This window comes from Meles meles, chromosome 11 (assembly GCF_922984935.1).
Source record: "Meles meles chromosome 11, mMelMel3.1 paternal haplotype, whole genome shotgun sequence".
Classification (NCBI taxonomy): domain Eukaryota; kingdom Metazoa; phylum Chordata; class Mammalia; order Carnivora; family Mustelidae; genus Meles; species Meles meles.
Window position 1 is genome coordinate 94963947 of NC_060076.1, and position 16714 is coordinate 94980660.

Consider the following 16714-nt stretch of genomic DNA (forward strand, 5'->3'; position numbering starts at 1 on the left):
TATGATAGTGGCACAAAAATAGACACAAATCAATGGAAGAGTAGAGAACCCAGAACTGGACCCACAACTATATGGTCAACTAATCTTCAACAGAGCAGGAAAGTATACCTTTTGATTAAAAGTCTATTTTGTCTGCTATTTGTATAGCCACCGCTGCTCTCTTTTCATTACTGTTTTGCATGTACTATCTTTTCCACTTTTTCACTTCCAAGCTGTGTCTTTGGATCTCAAGTGAGGCTCTTGTAGAAGCATATAGTTAGAACATGTGTTTTTATCATTCTTCTAATCTCTGGTGTATGGAGACTTTAATCCATTTACATTTAAAGTAATTATTGGTAGAGAGGCACTTAACTTCTTTCATTATGGTACCTGTTTTCTATATGCTCTATAGGGTTGGACTTTTATTTTGTCATTTTCTGCATTTCTTCCTTCTTCTGTGTTTTGGATTTTTGTTGTTGTAAAATTCTTGAATTCTGTACTTCTTTTTGTGCAGTTACCATGGAGATTACATTCCCCATCCTAAAGTCGTGACTTTCTAATTGTAGTTTATAACAGTTTAACTCCAATAAAAATCTCTGCTCTTTTAAAACTTCAGTCTCATTTAGTTGTTGATGTCACAAAATTACATCTTCATACATTGCCTGCCCCAAAACATAATTCTTTTAAATGCATTACTTTCCTCAATCATATAGAAAAGATTATGTGGAGTTGCAAATAAATGGAACAGTAGTACTAGCTTTTACATTAAAAACTTTTTTATTTTAATGCATCAGTTTCTTAGCTAATGTAGGAAACAAAAATTACAGTTACAAACCATTCTGACAATAGCACTACTTTTTTTTTTTAAAGATTTTATTTATTTATTCATGAAAGACAGAGAGAAAGAGAGGGAGAGGGAGAAGCAGGCTCCCCACTGAACAGTGAGCTAGATGCAGGACTTGATCCCAGGACCCCAGGATCGTATCCTGAGCTGAAGGCAGACACTGAACCATCTGAGCCACCCAGGAGCCCAATAACACTACCTTTTAAAGATGCCGTTGTATTTACTTTTATTGAGATCTTTATTTCTCCATATGGCTTTGAGTTACAATCTAATATCATTTTGTTTCATTTTGCAGGATACCTTTGAGCAGTACTTGAAGGGCAGGTCTAGTGCTCTTGAACACCCCTCAGCTTTTGCTTATCTCAGAATGTCTTGATTTCTCCCTCAGTTTTAAAGAACAGTTTTGCTGAATATAGGATTCTTGGTTGATATTATTTTTCTTTGAGTACTTTGAATATGTTGGCCCACTGTCCGATGGCCTCTATGGTTTCTGGTAAGAAATCTGAGGATCTTATTGAGGATCCCTTGTATGTGATGATTTGCTTCTCTCTTGCTGCTTTTATTTATTATTTAAATTCAATTGTCCAACGTATAGTACAACATTAGTTTCAGATGTAGTGCTCAATAATTCATCAGTTGTGTGTAGCCCAGTGCTCATCACATCTTGCTGCTTTCAATATTTGTTGCCTTTGCCCTTTGAAAGTTTGAATGTCTCAGCATGGGTCTGTGACTTCATCTTACCTAGAGTTTGTTGAGCTTCTTGGATGTTTATATTCATGTCTTTCATCAAATTTGAGAAGTTTTCAGCCACTATTCAAACGTTCTCTCTGCTTCTTTCTCTTCCGCTTCTGGGACTCCCATGATGAGTATGTGGGTACATTTTGTGTTGTCCCATATTTCCCTGAGGTTCCATTCCTCTCCTTCAGTCTTTTTTCTTTCTACAGCCTGGATAATTTCCATTGTTCTTTCTTCAAGTTCACTGATTATTTCTTTTGCCTGCTGAAATCGGCTTTTGAGTATCTCTAGTGAATTTTAAAATTTTAGTTATTGTATTTTTCAGCTTCAGAATTTGTCTCTTCCTTAGGTTTTCTTTTTATTGATACTCCTATTTGGTTCATACCTTGTTTTCTTGACTTTCCCTACATCTTCCTCTAGTTCTCTGGACACATTAAGACAGTTGTTTTAAAGTATTTCTTTCATATGTCTTTTATTAAGTTTATTTCAGGGGACAATTCTGTTGAATGGTTTTACCTTTGAATTGGCCATACTTCTCCAATTCTTTCTGTGCTTTGTGTGGTTTTTGGTTGAACACTGGAATTTTAAATCTAATAATGTGGTAAGTCTGGCAATCAGGTTCTCCCCACCCCCAAGGTTTTTTGGGTTTCTTTTTGTTGTTGTTATTGTATTTGTTTTGTTTGTTTGAGGTTTTCTCAAATAACCAGAGATCAGACCAAGGTGTAAACATAATGTCTTCTTAGGTCTTTTCTGAGACTTTCCTTGGGAAAGTGCAGTCACTTTTAAATTTTCTCTGTACATGCAGCTGTTTTTGAATACCTAGCCTTTAATGGCTCGCTTTTGAAAGGGGAAAGGTGAAAAATGAAGGGGTGAGAAAAAGACACTTCCTTATACATTTCCTGGAAGTCAGATCAGTGGGGGTGGGGGTAAGGAGGGGTTTGCAATGGGGGAAGTTTCAACAATAATGGCTACCCATGTCTTTGCACCTCTGTGATCGGAAGCAGCAATCAGCAGTGAGAGCACAGATCACCAATATTTGGCAGACAGTGTCCTTTTTTCCTAGCCTTGCTCCTGGAGACTTTATGTAAACAGCTCAAGGATCATGTGTACAGCTACCTTCCATGGTGCTGGGAGTGGGGACGGGTAGCTGCTGCTGTGTTAAGAGCTGACCAAAATTAACAACAATTTACCATCCAAGCCTTCCTCTGGAAGTGGCAATGCTTCAACACATTCCAAAGTTCCAAAATAGTTACATCATACAGATTCTGCCAGTGCCATTTTTGTCTAAATGGGAGACAGATTCCTGGTGCTTCCTACTCCACCATCTTCCCAGAATCCTTGTCTAGGTTAATTTTATCTAACTATTGAGGGAAGACCTTTTTTAGTACTCTAGCTGATGACTTTTTGAATGATGTGATTTTCCAATCTGTTGGAAATGGGCACTGTACCATCTCATCCTTTCCAAACGTTTTTTCCTCTGCCTTGGGTAGCTTGCTCACATGCATGCACTAATCAGTTCTCAGGTGAATATTTCAGGAGGATCATCTGCAGATCTCTCTTTACAGAATTCCTCTCTCCAGTACTCTGCCCTACAAATCCTAGCCACTTTGTCCAACTCAGATTCCCAATTCCATTCCCTCGACTTAAGGAGGCTACCAGGCCTTCCTCACATCATGGCCCTGAAACTTCTACCAGGCAGTGAGCTGGGTCAGTTGTAAGGTTCACTCCCTTTGTTTCCCATCTTTGAAAAATCTCTGTTAATCATTGACTGATCTTCAATGTTTAAGAAACATTATCTCATTTAATTAATTAGTTTATTTTTTAGAGTGCTAGGGTGAGAAGGAGAAGGGGCAGATGGGGAGAGAGAGAGAGAGAATCTTAAGCAGGCTCCACAACCAGTGTGGAGCCCAACACAGTACTCAGTCTCAGGTTGTCTCACTTATTTTGTCTCTTTGTTGTTGTTGTTTCAAGCGGGAGGGTGGTCAGTCCCTGTCAGTATATCTTGGCTGACAGTGAGGCTGAAGCTCCACTTTAAAATTAGTGTCTTTCTCACATGAATGTACTAATGGTACTAATTGGTACTAATCAGTATCTTTCTTGGTAATACAAGTTATCTTTATCTTTTCTTAGTAGACTAGGAGAGGAAGATATAAATCTGAGTACCAAAAGGTACTTGACAAAATTAAAAATATGAGTGCTTAATAAGTTCTCATGGATTAAAATATTAAAAGTTAACCTTATTTATCATAGGATTGCTAGAGTTATAGGTAATGGAAATGTCATGGAAATATAGCATATGTTGATAGCTGTAAGGAGTTCCATGATGTTTCTTAGGAGAACTTTTGTGATAAAATACAGGTCTTAGTTTCTTAGTTAATTAAGTGAATTTGTGGTGAGTTAAATAAATTTTAAAAAAAGACAGATGGATCAAATTAGAACTGGCCAGTTCTTCAGACATGTGGCTCAGTGGTGATTCAGTATATAATCACTGGCTTAAGATTTAGAAGGCATGATTTTATAGTACCTGTGTCCTTTAAGGACAGTGTATAGGAAGGGTCTTATCATGTATATCATGGGCATATATCTATTTTGGACATTCAGCATTCCTTTTCCCTTCCTAAAGGCACACAGATATCTTTCTCAAAAGTTGTATATGGTTTTGGTGAGGTGATCAATCCAGGTACATGTTGCTTCATAATAAAACTGAAGGAGCCATATTCTTTTCATTGTGAGACTGGAGACATTTTACGTAAGCTTAGTCTATTCTACACTTTTTTTTCTATAACTTTGAATTTTAAGCAAGTGACCACAGGACAAGGGAATATTGCTATTCCTTATGTCATCTTCAGCACCCCAGAGGTATTTTTAAATGTACTAGTGCCTGGCCTCCCTCATTTCTTCCCACTTCTAATCCTGGTTCCTCAACTTTTGTTGATTTATGAGTTCCCAACATCCTTATAATATATGCCATTTTGCTTATATAAGAGAGAGTTGTTTCTTCTGCTTGTGACATAAGAGCCAAAACCCATACAGTGTAACATGCTATCTGGCCTGTCAGGGCTAGGGTTTTAGACAGTCTTTTCAGTTGACTGGGCTGTGCAATTGGTTATAAGTCAATGTGAACAAGGTGAGAGAGAGGTCTGCTACAATGGTTAACACAGGCTTGGACTGCACTCACAGACCTACTCAGACCTCAGGAAGCTGGTCTTGATGTATACTGTGCTGATCAGGCAATAACTTGGGTATGGCATCTGGTGTGAACAAAGTATTCCTAAGACTACACACTGGAAAGGCATCTCTTGTATATGTCCAAGGTGGTAAGAACTCTACAAATTCTGTGATAGAATTTGTGTGTGCTGGGAAATTAAAACTGCAGGGTAGGACCCTTATCTTATAATTTCTATATTTCTGCAAGTAGCTAGCTATCCATCAGAGCTGAAGAGAGTTTTTAAAAATTTTATTTATTTGACACAGAGAGAGACAGCAAGAGAGAGAACACAAGCAGGGGTGTGGGGGAGGGAGAAGCAGGTTTCCCACTAGAGAGCTCAATGCAGGGCTTGATCCCAGGATCCTGGGATCATGACCTGAGCCGAAGGCAGACACTTAACTGACTGAGCCACCCAGCCACTCCTGAAAAGACTTTTTTGAGAAGGCCATTTATAAACTCTAAAGCACTGAACAAATGTGATGTTAAGTTGAAGTGTTATGAAGTAATCTACTGAATAAATTTCATTAAATGTAAGCCAATATGATGCAAGGCTGATGCAATTGCTCAGCTCTTTAGGAATTAAGATCTTTTGATATAGTAGCCACTAGCCACATGCAGGTATTTAAGAAAAACTAAATGAAATAAAAAATTTAGCTCCTCAATTGTATACATTAAGTGCTCAATAGGTACATATAGCTAGCAGCTACCATAGTGGATGGCACAGCTTAGTTTTCCTCCATCACAGAAAGTTCTACTGAACAGTACATCTCAAGAAAAGTAAATGCTAGGATAAGATTACTGAGTCTGGGGCACCTGGGTAGCTTAGTTGGTTAAAGTGCCCAACTCTTGATTTCAGCTCAGGTCATGATCTCGGGATTGTGAAATCAAGCCCTATGTTGGGTTCTTCACTAAGCATGGAGTCTGCTTAAGAATCTCTCTTTCTCTCCCTCTGACCCTCCCCTCCTTCCTGCTGTGCATGCTTGCTCTCTCTCTCTTTTAAAATAAAAAATAAAAGACTACTGAGTCTATAATCTTTTCTATTTTTTTAAAAAGATCTTATTTATTTATTTGACAGACAGAGAGAGAGATCACAAGTAGGCAGAGAGGCAGGCAGAGAGAGAAGGAGAAGCAGGCTCCCTGCCTAGCAGAGAGCCCCATGTGGGGCTCGATCCCAGGACCCTGAGATCATGACCTGAGCCGAAGGCAGAGGCTTAACCCACTGAGCCACCCAGGCGCCCCTAATCTTTTCTATTTTTAAAAAGATTTTATTTATTGGTCATAGAGAAAGAGAGAGAGAGTGCAGAAGTGGGGGGAACAGCAGGCAGAGAAAGAAGCAGGCTTCTGGCTGAGCAGGGAGTCCAATGCGGGACTCCATTAGATCATGACCAGAGCTGAGGGCACATGCTTAACTGAATGAGCCACCCAGGTATCCCTAATCTTTTATTTTGTTTATTTAATTTCTGTTTATTTTGATATATGGGGTTTCCTAGTTTAACAAAACAAATCTGTGCTGAAATCCTTACTCCCAGTTGCACTGACGTGGAGACGGATGCACTAGCCCCTCAGTTAGGGCTGGTGCTGTCTGCACCCCCATCTAGGACCTGCTGCAGGGAGGGATGGGAGCAGGCAGAGGTGAGCAGAGAAAGCGCAGCTGTTTTTTGCTTCTAGCTCTTTCCCAAGCTCAGACTATTGCTCCACCCTGAGGACATCTGCATTTAAGGCAGAACTTTCTCCCTGCCTTCCCAAGGCACTTGTGCTCCTATAGCTAGCTCCTCAGGCAACTCTGATCTCTTCCCTAGACAGCAGAGTCCATGTGGGGAACCTCAAATCACTTGCCGAAGAATGACTGTGTTTCTGTGTTTGAGGCTACAGCGTCCCTGGAGGAGGTGAGGTTCATGTGTGCTAGACTGGTCAAGCCTGGGTGCTCTTCCTATGCTGGTATGAGAGAAGTGTTCCTTCCAGAAACATTTTTTATGGTTTGCACAAATGTAACAGACCATTTAATGATAACTAGACTCTAAATAATTATATCTTAAAAAGGTTTTGTACGTGAATGGGAATTGGATTCATATCATATTGAGAAATAAAATTTAATTTACCAAAAAAAAAAAAAGAATTTTGAAGATTCCATCAGGCAGTATTTAAGGGATGACTATGAAGGTGTTTTATTCAAATAAGAGACTATATGCCGACTGAGTATTGTCTTCCAAAGCATCCTTTGGATGTTTGTCTCCTCCTCCTCAGCAGCTCCCAATGGTGAGGTGGGAGTGAAAACAGAGTGTGATGCTTGAGTGTCTTACGTTAGTAAGTGCAAGTGTTGGGAGAAAGAGGCCTTAGATGCCCAGGAAGTGTGAGGAAGGTGGCCACGCATTTCCACAATGGTGGGGAGGGGACACAAGCAGTCAGTCCTTTGCAGACTTCAGGAAGAAGACACTAACAACTGTTGTAGACAGGGAAGGGAAAAGTATGGTGATAAAGAGTGCAGTAGCCATTCAGCGGAGATGGTCATTAGCTATTTAAAGTGTCACCATGCATGTGGGAACTCCTGCTGAACTTGAAGACTGCCAGAAATGTGAATTTATAGAAATCCGCTTATACTTTCCCAGTGAGTTATGATTTAAAACTATACCTGTATACCTGTTCATAAAAGTTATGGTTGAAAGAGAAAATAAATCCACAGCTGTGAAGAAAAAGGACTTTTAATCCACATGACTAAAGACGAAAGCACTTTCTAATTCCAGAATAACACAATAGCAGCAACAAAATCTTCAAGACTGCAGAGATATCTGTGTGCTCTCCCAGGTTATTTAAGTTGACAATTAATCAGACTAGAGCCTGAGTGCAAGGTAAACATTATAGGTTCAAATCCCAAGCAGGGATTAATCTATTATTCTCTTCTCAGGTCACAGATGCCATGCTTAGCTGTACCAGCCGACTGTTCTCCCAATATATGGTAGTGATAACAGGGGTGGGAACCCAGCTCCCTTTTACCTTCCTTGAAGCAGAAGCCTCAACTAAGTAGAATATTAATTAAAGTTGTTATTCTACTATAAAGCACTTTACTTTGGAAGGGTCATGTAAATTAGACAATATTTTCCTACTTTGAGTTATAGATGAATTGATCAATAACAGATTGGTTGAAATGTAAAAGAGCTGAAAATAGTATTTCTGTGATTGGTTTTCCACCTATTGATAATTTTTGCACACCATGGGCTGGTTCTCTTTGTGTATTAATCACAACATTTTCCCTGAAATTTCATTTTGTAATTTTTGTGAAGCATAGGACCATGTCCTTTTTAGCATTTTTAAAAATTTTTTCCTCACTTGTGTGGCAATCTCTTGGTGAAATTAAAAGTTTTATCATACATTCTAAGTGAATTGTCCAAGGTTAAAGTCGCTGGAAATGAAAGTCCCCAATCAGTTGTCATGTGCTGTGAACCCAAGAATATATTTATAACTTTTTACTGAATTTTAAATACAGATATTTACTGTAAAAGTAATATTTTTATTTTTTATTTTTATTTTATTTGTTTATTTGACAGAGAGAGATCACAAGTATGCAGAGAGGCAGGCAGAGAGAGAGGGGGAAGTAGGCTCCCTGCTGAGCAGAGATCCAGACGCGGGACTCGATCCCAGGACCCTGAGACCATGACCTGAGCCAAAGGCAGCGGCTTAACCCACTGAGCCACCCAGGTGTCCCAAAAGTAATGATATTTTTAAAAATTTTAACTTCAACTGAATTTGAGCTGAGGAAGCATAAAATATTGGTCAGCCAAATATCTTGACAGCCATTATTAATAATATTAGTACATTAGTCAACAGTACATGGTGAATATATTCACCATTCAATAAATATATTGAATGCAATGCTATAAATGAAAATACAATGAGTGATTAAAACTTTTCTTTTTCTTTTTCTTAATCTTGTGAGCCTGCAGTGGGTTACAGAGGAAATGTGGATATTTCTGGAGTGTCAGCATTTAATGTGGCCTGAAATGGCTAATTGCATTTCTATATGTGCTGCCGAAGTGAGCACGGCTAATTGCATTTCTAAGTAACACAAAATCCTGGCTTCTTTACTCATTTTGTGCATGGGTAAGTGGCTTAACTTGCGACAGTCTGTTTTTAAAAAATTAAACATACTTATCAAAATACCAAGAACATTTTACTTATATATGTATCCCACTGGCTTGTATTTGAGGTGAAGTTATAAGAAAAGACATGGAAAAATTCAACTTGCCTTTTCAGGGACAGAGAGTCTGGGGGCTTCTTGGAGCCGGCTTGGGCGCAGGCTCCATCTGCTCTGCACCTGCTGTCTGGGCCCGCTCCTCCATGGAGGTTTCTTCCGAAAAAGAACAGATGGGAGGGCTGGAGGTAAGTAAAAACGCCACTTTCAAACTCTTAAGAGTTCTGCGTTTCTAAATGCTTCATTCTGCAACACATTAATCTGTTTTTAAAAAATGTCTTGTTGAAGCATAATATACGTACAGGATTAACCTCATTTTGAAAGCAAATGCGGCAAAGCCACCAAAGCAGATGCCACCAAAGCAGCAAGGCTGGACTGGCTGGACTGGCTGTCCTGGGAGGGGCTGCCCGGCCCCGGGAAAGCCGGACAGGGCGGCTCACGGTCGGAGCTAACTGGAATGGGTGCCGCGAGGGGCCCGTGGTCCTTCCAGGGTGCACAGCGGCCCCCTGACAGGATGGCCAGGGCGGCCGGCGGGTCTGCGTGGAAGCAGGCTCGGCGTGGGGTGGGCTGCGTGGCGGTGCCTGTGGGGAAGCCTTGGGCCGCACGTTGCTCTCCCGAGGCCCGGGGGCCTGGGATCGGGCCAGGCGACCCCCATCCGCTGCCCACACCTAGGACCCCAGTCCTGGGACGACCGGAGTCTGGAGGGGCTGTGTCCCCTGCTAAGAGAAGTGCCAGCACTCTGGTCGCCACCCCTGATGACACGCGCCCTCCCAGACGCACCCCCACTTCCGAGATCCTGACCAGCCTGCCCCCTTTCCCCCTGCCGGCTGACCGGCTTCGGGGTCCGGACGCGCCGCCTTTTCCGGATAGTGGGACCCCAGGGACGTGGGCTCCTCGGGGTGACGCGAACCACGGAGGGGGGGGATGAGGACGGATCTCCTCAGCTTGACAGGCTCCCGCGGGCGGGGTCTCTTCGGGGTGACGGGACCCGCGGATGGGGGACAGGTCTTCTCGGGTTGACAGGACCCGGGGACGGGGACGGGTCTCCTCGGGGTGATGAGACCCGTGGACGGGTCAGGGTCGCCTCGGGGTGACTGGACCCGGGAACCGGGGACGGGGTCTCCCAGGGATGACGGGACCCGGGGATGAGGACGGATCTCCTCAGCCTGATCGGCTCCCGGAAACAGGGTCTCCCTGTGGTGACGGGACCCGCGGACGGGGACGGTGTCTCCTCGGGATGACGGGAACCACCGCTGGAGGATGAGGACGGATCTCCTCAGCCTGACAGACTCCCGCGGACGAGAACGCGGTCTCCCCGCGGTGACGCGACCCGCGGAAGAGGACGAGGTCTCCCGGCGGTGACGGGATCCGCGGACCCGACGGGGTCTTTCGGGGTGATAGGACCCACGGATGGGGCGGGGTGTCCTCGGGGTGACGGGACCCGCGGAAGGGACGGGGTCTCCACAGGTAACGGGACCCGCGGACGGGACCGGGTCTCCTCAGGTGACCGGACCCGCGGACGTGGACGAGGACGGATCTCCTCAGTCTGACCGCGTCCCGGGGACGGGGTCTCCCCGCGGTGACGGGATCCGCAGCCGCACCGCGAGCCCCCCACCCTCACCACCCGGCGCCCCCTCCCTCGGGCCGGCCGCGCTGCCTCTACCGGCGGGTGGGTTCCCCTGCCGGGGCCGGGATCCCGGCTGGGTGAGGGCCCGGCAGGCCGCGGCGCCGCCTCTTCCGCCCTCCGCCGGCCCGCGTGCGTCAGCCTGCGCCGCCCCGCCCCGCCGCCGCCGCCGCCGCCCGCGCGAGGCCGCCTCAGCCTGGCCCGGGCCTCGAGCGGCGCACGGCGCAGGTCCCTCCCGCCATGGCCCTGGGAGGCGGCAGCACATGGCGGCCGCAGCGGCCATGAGCGCGCCCGCGGCCCGCCCCGGCCCCCCCTAGAGCCCGCCGCCGCCCCGGCCGCGCCACGGCCCCGCCGCCCCCGGCCCCGCCGCCCCCGGCCCCGCCGCCCCGCCGCCCCGCGCCCGCCGCCGCCGCCGCCATGGGCGTGCAGGGCTTCCAGGACTACATCGAGAAGCACTGCCCGAGCGCCGTGGTGCCGGTGGAGCTGCAGAAGCTGGCCCGGGGCAGCCTGGTGGGCGGCGGGCGGCAGCGGCCCCCGCACACGCCGCTGCGACTGCTGGTGGACGCCGACAACTGCCTGCACCGCCTCTACGGCGGCTTCTACACCGACTGGGTGAGCGGCGGCCAGTGGAACCACATGCTCGGCTACCTGGCCGCGCTGGCCAAGGCCTGCTTCGGCGGCAACATCGAGCTCTTCGTCTTCTTCAACGGCGCGCTCGAGAAGGCGCGGCTGCACGAGTGGGTCAAGCGGCAGGGCAACGAGCGCCAGACGGCGCAGCAGATCGTCAGCCATGTCCAGAACAAGGGCACCCCGCCGCCCAAGGTCTGGTTCCTGCCGCCCGTCTGCATGGCGCACTGCATCCGCCTGGCGCTCATCCGCTTCCACGTCAAGGTGCGGTCGGCGGGGGCCGGGGTGGGGGGTAGGGGTGGGCGCGGGCTGGGCCCGGCCCCGTCGGATCCGGGAGCCGGGGGTCAGAGGGCGCGGGGGGCGCGGGGGCGGGGGCCACAAGATGGACGCGCGGCCTGGGGCCCCCGCAGGCCTGGAGCCCCGGGAGCGCACCGGGCCGGCCCGGGGCGTGCAGGGCGCGGCGCCCCCGCCCCGGCATCGCGCGGGTGCCCTCCCCCTCCGAGGCGGGCAGGTCGCCGGCCTGAACTTGCACCGGATACTCCCTGCCCCTGTGGCAGTGCTCGCACAGCAACAGGTTTTCCGTGCGCGCGAGTGGGCTGCATAGCGACGGGCAGGGGTCCCGAGCGGGGGTGACGGCAACTGTGCGCTGCTGTCACCACGTCCCAGCCGGGGGACCAGCTGCCCAAGGCCTGCCGAGGTGGCCCGCCTTTTGAGAACACAGGGCTGTGTCCAGGTTCCCTCTAAGATGACAGTGTTTAGAGAAATTGCCCGATTTTTGTGTGAGTTAGAATTTCCAGAATTGCAAGATTTGCCGTGACGGAATTTTGTTAGTTCTGTGACTTCAAGTCTGGGTTTTGTGTCTGCTGTGAAAGGTGTAGCTCAGAGTCAGGGCAAAGGGGAAAGTGAATCCGAGTTTTCGGGATTGATGTCTCTGCACAGGGAGGACCTGCCTCTTCAGGCCGTGCATCCAGGTAATCAGAGCTTTTGCTGCCGGCCGGTCGGCTGTCCGCTTGGCAGAGGGCTCCTCGCTGAGCTGGGGCCAAGGACAGCTTCAGGACCCAGCAGCCACTGCAGAGATAACATGCAAATCAATGACCCTCGACTTAAGTTTTGATTGCTTCTTTTTTCACTGTTTTTTCGTTAAAAATTTAGGGGGCTGTTTTGGTTTTCTGGCTCTTGCCACTGTGACTTCCAGCTTGTTTGCCCTTCCTTTATTTCTGCTTGAAAGTGCTTGAGCCCAAAGTTTGTGAAATTCACTCTTCCTGCCTGCCTGAGCTGAGATGGTGGTGGGTAAGCCTAATGTGATAGCGGAAGTCCCACCCCAATCCTCTTGTAATTGGTGACAGGCCTTCCAAGTCTGCCGGTCGTGGTGGCTGGGAGAGCGGGGATTGGTCTGTGGGCCTGGCACAGGCACAGCAAGCGTCCCCTGGGAGTTTGTGTGAGAGCCTGGAGCGGCTGGCATTTTCTGCCCCGGAGCCCGGGCTCTCTGGGAAGTGAGGCAGTGTCGGTTCCCAGCGCCTGTCCACCTCCAGAATATTTTGAAAAGGTAGTCAGGGGTGGAGACTAGCACTGACAAGACAGGATGAGCTTTCTGGTCAAATGACTTTCAAAGAACACTAAATATTTTGAAGGATTAGATTCAGTGTGTACACAGTCTTTGTATCTTTTGAGAGAACTGCTGAGTTCTTTTCTGACTATAAAGAAGTGTCTTTATGTGCATCTCTGCACCTCTCTGAATGTGTGACTTAGGTACTAGGTGCTCAGGATTTTGACCAGCGTGTGAGTGTTTGGATTTAAGATGATTTCTGCCACTTAGGTTTCCAGACACAAGATGATTTTTCGTAGGGCTGTTTTGCTTTAGGTAGGCCTTAACCCCTGTTGTAGAGGCATAGCATAGGGCTAGCTGCAGAGATTAATACAGTAATGGCTCAGTTACCTAGTGCTCACTTAACCTGGCATCCTCACCTTTTTGGAAAACATATAAGAAATTTAGCTACTGGAAGTTTCTCAGGAGCCAAACGAGAGGTCAGGAAGTTTTGGTACAGTGACCTGAGAAGAAAAAAAACAAAAGCTTTCTTTTTCCTCACTGGAGAATCAAATCCGCTCCTTCTCAGATTTGGTTCTGAGAAGCTTGGTAATGCATTTCTAAACTCAGCGTGAGAAAAGGGTGCAGGGGATAGTCGGCCAGAGGCAGAAGCGCCATTAATAGCAAGAAGCGACAAGAAGCGACACTTTGTAAGGGAGAAGATAAAAAAAACCAAAAACAAACAAACTGTAAAAACCAGACATAATTCTGGGGCCTATCAGGAAGAATCAGGAAGACAATTTTATGTATTTGAGTAGCCCCTGAGGGTGGCACCGTGTTTATTGTACAAGATGATTTTGCGTCAGGGATTTATGGTCAGCGCTCCCTAAGGGAATGCGGCAGCGTGGACCGTTTTTAAAAGATGTTCATTAAAATGGTAAAGTAAGTTAAAACCGTGGTAATATATCACTGTATACCTGTTAGAATGGCTAAAACAAGCACTACGAGCAATGCTAAGTGCTGGCAAGAATGCTGAGCAGCCGGAAGCGGGCCACGTGGCTGGTGGGAATGCAGGCTGGCGCATGGCGTTAAGTGTGCATTTTCCATGGGCTCTGGCAGTGCTGCTCCTGGGTAATTACCTAATGAGACTTTTGTTCACACAAAGACTGTACTTCAGTGCGCACAGCAGTTGTGTTCATAACAGCTAGAACTGGAAACAGCTGAAATATCCTTTAGGAGGTGACTAAACAAACGGGTTTGTCCCTACCCTGTCGTCCTACCTCTTAGTATCAGGGAGGAAGTACTTGTCCAGGCAACTAGGGGGATGAATCTCTAAGGTTTTATGTTGAGTGAAAGAAGCCAGGCTCAAAGGTGTGATTCTCTTTCTGTGACATTCTCGTGACCAGGTTGCCAGAGGGCAGGGGTCTGGGGAGGGCCTGGGGATGGAGCTTTTTGGGCTGGTGGAACTGTTATGTACTCTGATGGCCATGGTGGGAATGCAATTTTAGAACCTTAGAACTGCACATCAGAAGTAAATAAAAGTTAATTTTACTGTATGATAATCAGTAGTTTTTTTTCCTACAGTATTACATAAAATTGACAAAGGAATTGACAAAATGGACGTGAAATGTCACTATATGTTATGTTGGGTCCATGAGGCATGTGCCTTATAAAAATCTGCCATCTTGTTGACCTTCTCTAGGCTTCTGTAAACTGGCAGAAAGTCTTACTTTCGGGTGAGCTTGGGTTGGAGAAATCTTTTTTGACTTAGAAGAATGTGTCTTTGGTAGAGTGATAATTGTAATTTTTTTTTGCTACAGTTATATTTCTTTAACCATTAGAAGTTGGCCGATGAATCGGCTAATTTTGTTCGGGTCACTGAACTGCCTGGCCTGAGCTTGGCCTCTGCCTGTTACTGGGAGTGTTTCCTCTTGTGTGCTTTGAGTCATCACAACCTTTGAAACTTCAGGGAGGGACTGATATTTATTTAAAAATCTTCGTGGCATTAAATCCCTGGAGCTTTCCTAAATGTTCCTGCCACAAGAGTTGAGTCGGTGTGTGGGTTTGTAATGAAGACCTTCAGATTTTTTTTTTTTTAAGATTTTATTTATTTTTATTTGAGAGGGAGAGTGAGAAGGCATGAGAGGGTAGGTCAGAGGGACAAGTAGACTCCCCATGGAGCTGGGAGCCCGATGTGGGACTTGATCCTGGGACTCAGGGATCATGACCTGAGCCGAAGGCAGCTGCTTAATCAACTGAACCACCCAGGTGCCCCAAGACCTTGAGATCTTACCCTCAGTTGGTGCTCTGGCATATTTGCTTAGGTCTGACATAGTAAAGCCGTTGTCCTGCTTTATGTCAGTGGAAGTCTGTGAGATTTGGCTGTGGCTTTATATTTTGGGATGATGATGTGTGCCCGATGGGGCAGGGACTGACTTATGGGGTGCCTGCCCTCGCTGGGTCCTTTCACAGCTTTGTCTCATTTGGCTGGCACGGGGTTTTGTTACCCAATTTGTATGGGACAAGACAGGATTGCTGAGTGGGCGACATCTGGGGACAAGTAACCAGTAACCTTCTCAAGAGGGAAGTGGCAAGCTGAAGGCAAAGTTCAGTTGCTTTGTGTAAGAATGCCTCAGGGGTGTGCCTACCTGCACTTCACTCCCAGGTCAGATCCGGGTAGCACAGTGCCTCTGCTGTGTTTTCCAGCTACAGTGGGAGTGGCAGGGTTTCTGTCCAGGAGAGGCCGAAGACTAGTAGTTACACCTTGTCCTTTAAGACCTGGAATTGACCAGGGAATACTTAGGTTCAAAATTGACCACATTAAAACCAAAACCAGCCATCCATTTAAAATACTTATTTTAAAATATTTATTTTCTTGCAGTGTACCAATTTTTGACTGGCTTTCTCAGCCTGATGTCTTCAAGGTTCATCCATGTTGTGACATTGTGTCAGGTTCCCTCCTTTTTTAAGGCTGCATAATATTCCACAGACCACATTTAGTTTATCCCTCCATCTGTCCATGGATGCTTGGGTTGCTTCCCCTTCTCTCTCTTGTGAATAATGAATCATGCTGCTGTGAACTTGGATGTGCTCTGTTCGAGCCCGAGTTATAGTTCTTTTGGAGATGTTTGGAAGTGGAATTGGTGAATCATATCGTAATTCCGTGGTTAATTTCTCGAGGAATTGCCATGCTGTTTTCCGTAGCAGCTGCCTACGTTTGTTTTATATGATACATTACAGAATATATTATATATTATCACAATATGGTTTTAATTTTTAACATTGTGATCACACAATGCATTATTCAGCAATTTGCTTTTTTAAGTAAGGATGTAAAAAATCTTTTTGTGTTTATATAATTGTAATTCTTTTTAATGCCTGCATAGTGTTCCATAGTTTATCCAACTCCCTGCTAATGGTGCACACACAAACTTGGTAGATCCAAGAGTGTGCATGTTTTAAAAACCTTACAGGACTGCAGAGCCATCATTACCAGTCTTCACGTTTTTCAAGAAAGCCAGAAATCCAGATTTTTATTTGAAATTATCCCATTGAAAAGATGCTATTTAAGCCAAACAAAATAAATTGTGGGTTGGATTCCATTCTAGAGCCTCCAGTTTGTGATTTCCACACTGATTTCTGTAACACTCATCACCTTATCTAAATCTCTTCTTCCCTTTTCTTGAAGTTAGACTGATCAAAGCCAGCCTTTTTCCTTCATCTGCCTTGTTGAACCCTTTTCCATGATCAGAGTGCTTCATTTCCTGGAGCTACTGAAATAAGACTTCCCATCATTGCCACTGTTCTCCACAATGCGTTCTTCCTTCTTACAATCCCAGGATCACCTCTTCGAAGTTCCTGCCGTCCACGTGTGCACACAGCTTCTGACCAGCCCCACAGCCTGCCTGCAGAAGCTTGACTGGCTGCTGGTGTTCCGTGCCCGACACCATGTCTGCTGACCCCTTATTTAGCACACAGCGGACCAC

General features: G+C 46.3%; 2 protein-coding genes across 4 annotated transcripts in view; one reads left to right on the forward strand and one right to left on the reverse strand.

The window, feature by feature from the left end:
- Positions 1-914: 914 nt before the first annotated feature.
- On the reverse strand, positions 915-10859 carry LOC123952625 (proteoglycan 4-like). Its single transcript, XM_046021872.1, has 4 exons — positions 10616-10859; positions 9785-10450; positions 9007-9108; positions 915-1845 (listed from the first exon to the last, which is right to left on the reverse strand). Exons 1-3 carry the CDS (start codon positions 10857-10859, stop codon positions 9011-9013), a joined length of 1008 nt encoding a protein of 335 aa, XP_045877828.1. The 3' UTR covers positions 915-1845; positions 9007-9010.
- Positions 10449-16714, forward strand: part of FAM120A (family with sequence similarity 120A) — a 95902-nt gene continuing 89636 nt past the window's right edge. For all 3 annotated transcript variants that reach the window (XM_046023147.1, XM_046023148.1, XM_046023149.1), the window contains exon 1: positions 10449-11467. In XM_046023147.1, the coding sequence (XP_045879103.1) occupies positions 10994-11467 (474 nt within the window). In that variant the 5' untranslated portion in view covers positions 10449-10993. The remainder of the gene's footprint in view (positions 11468-16714) is intronic.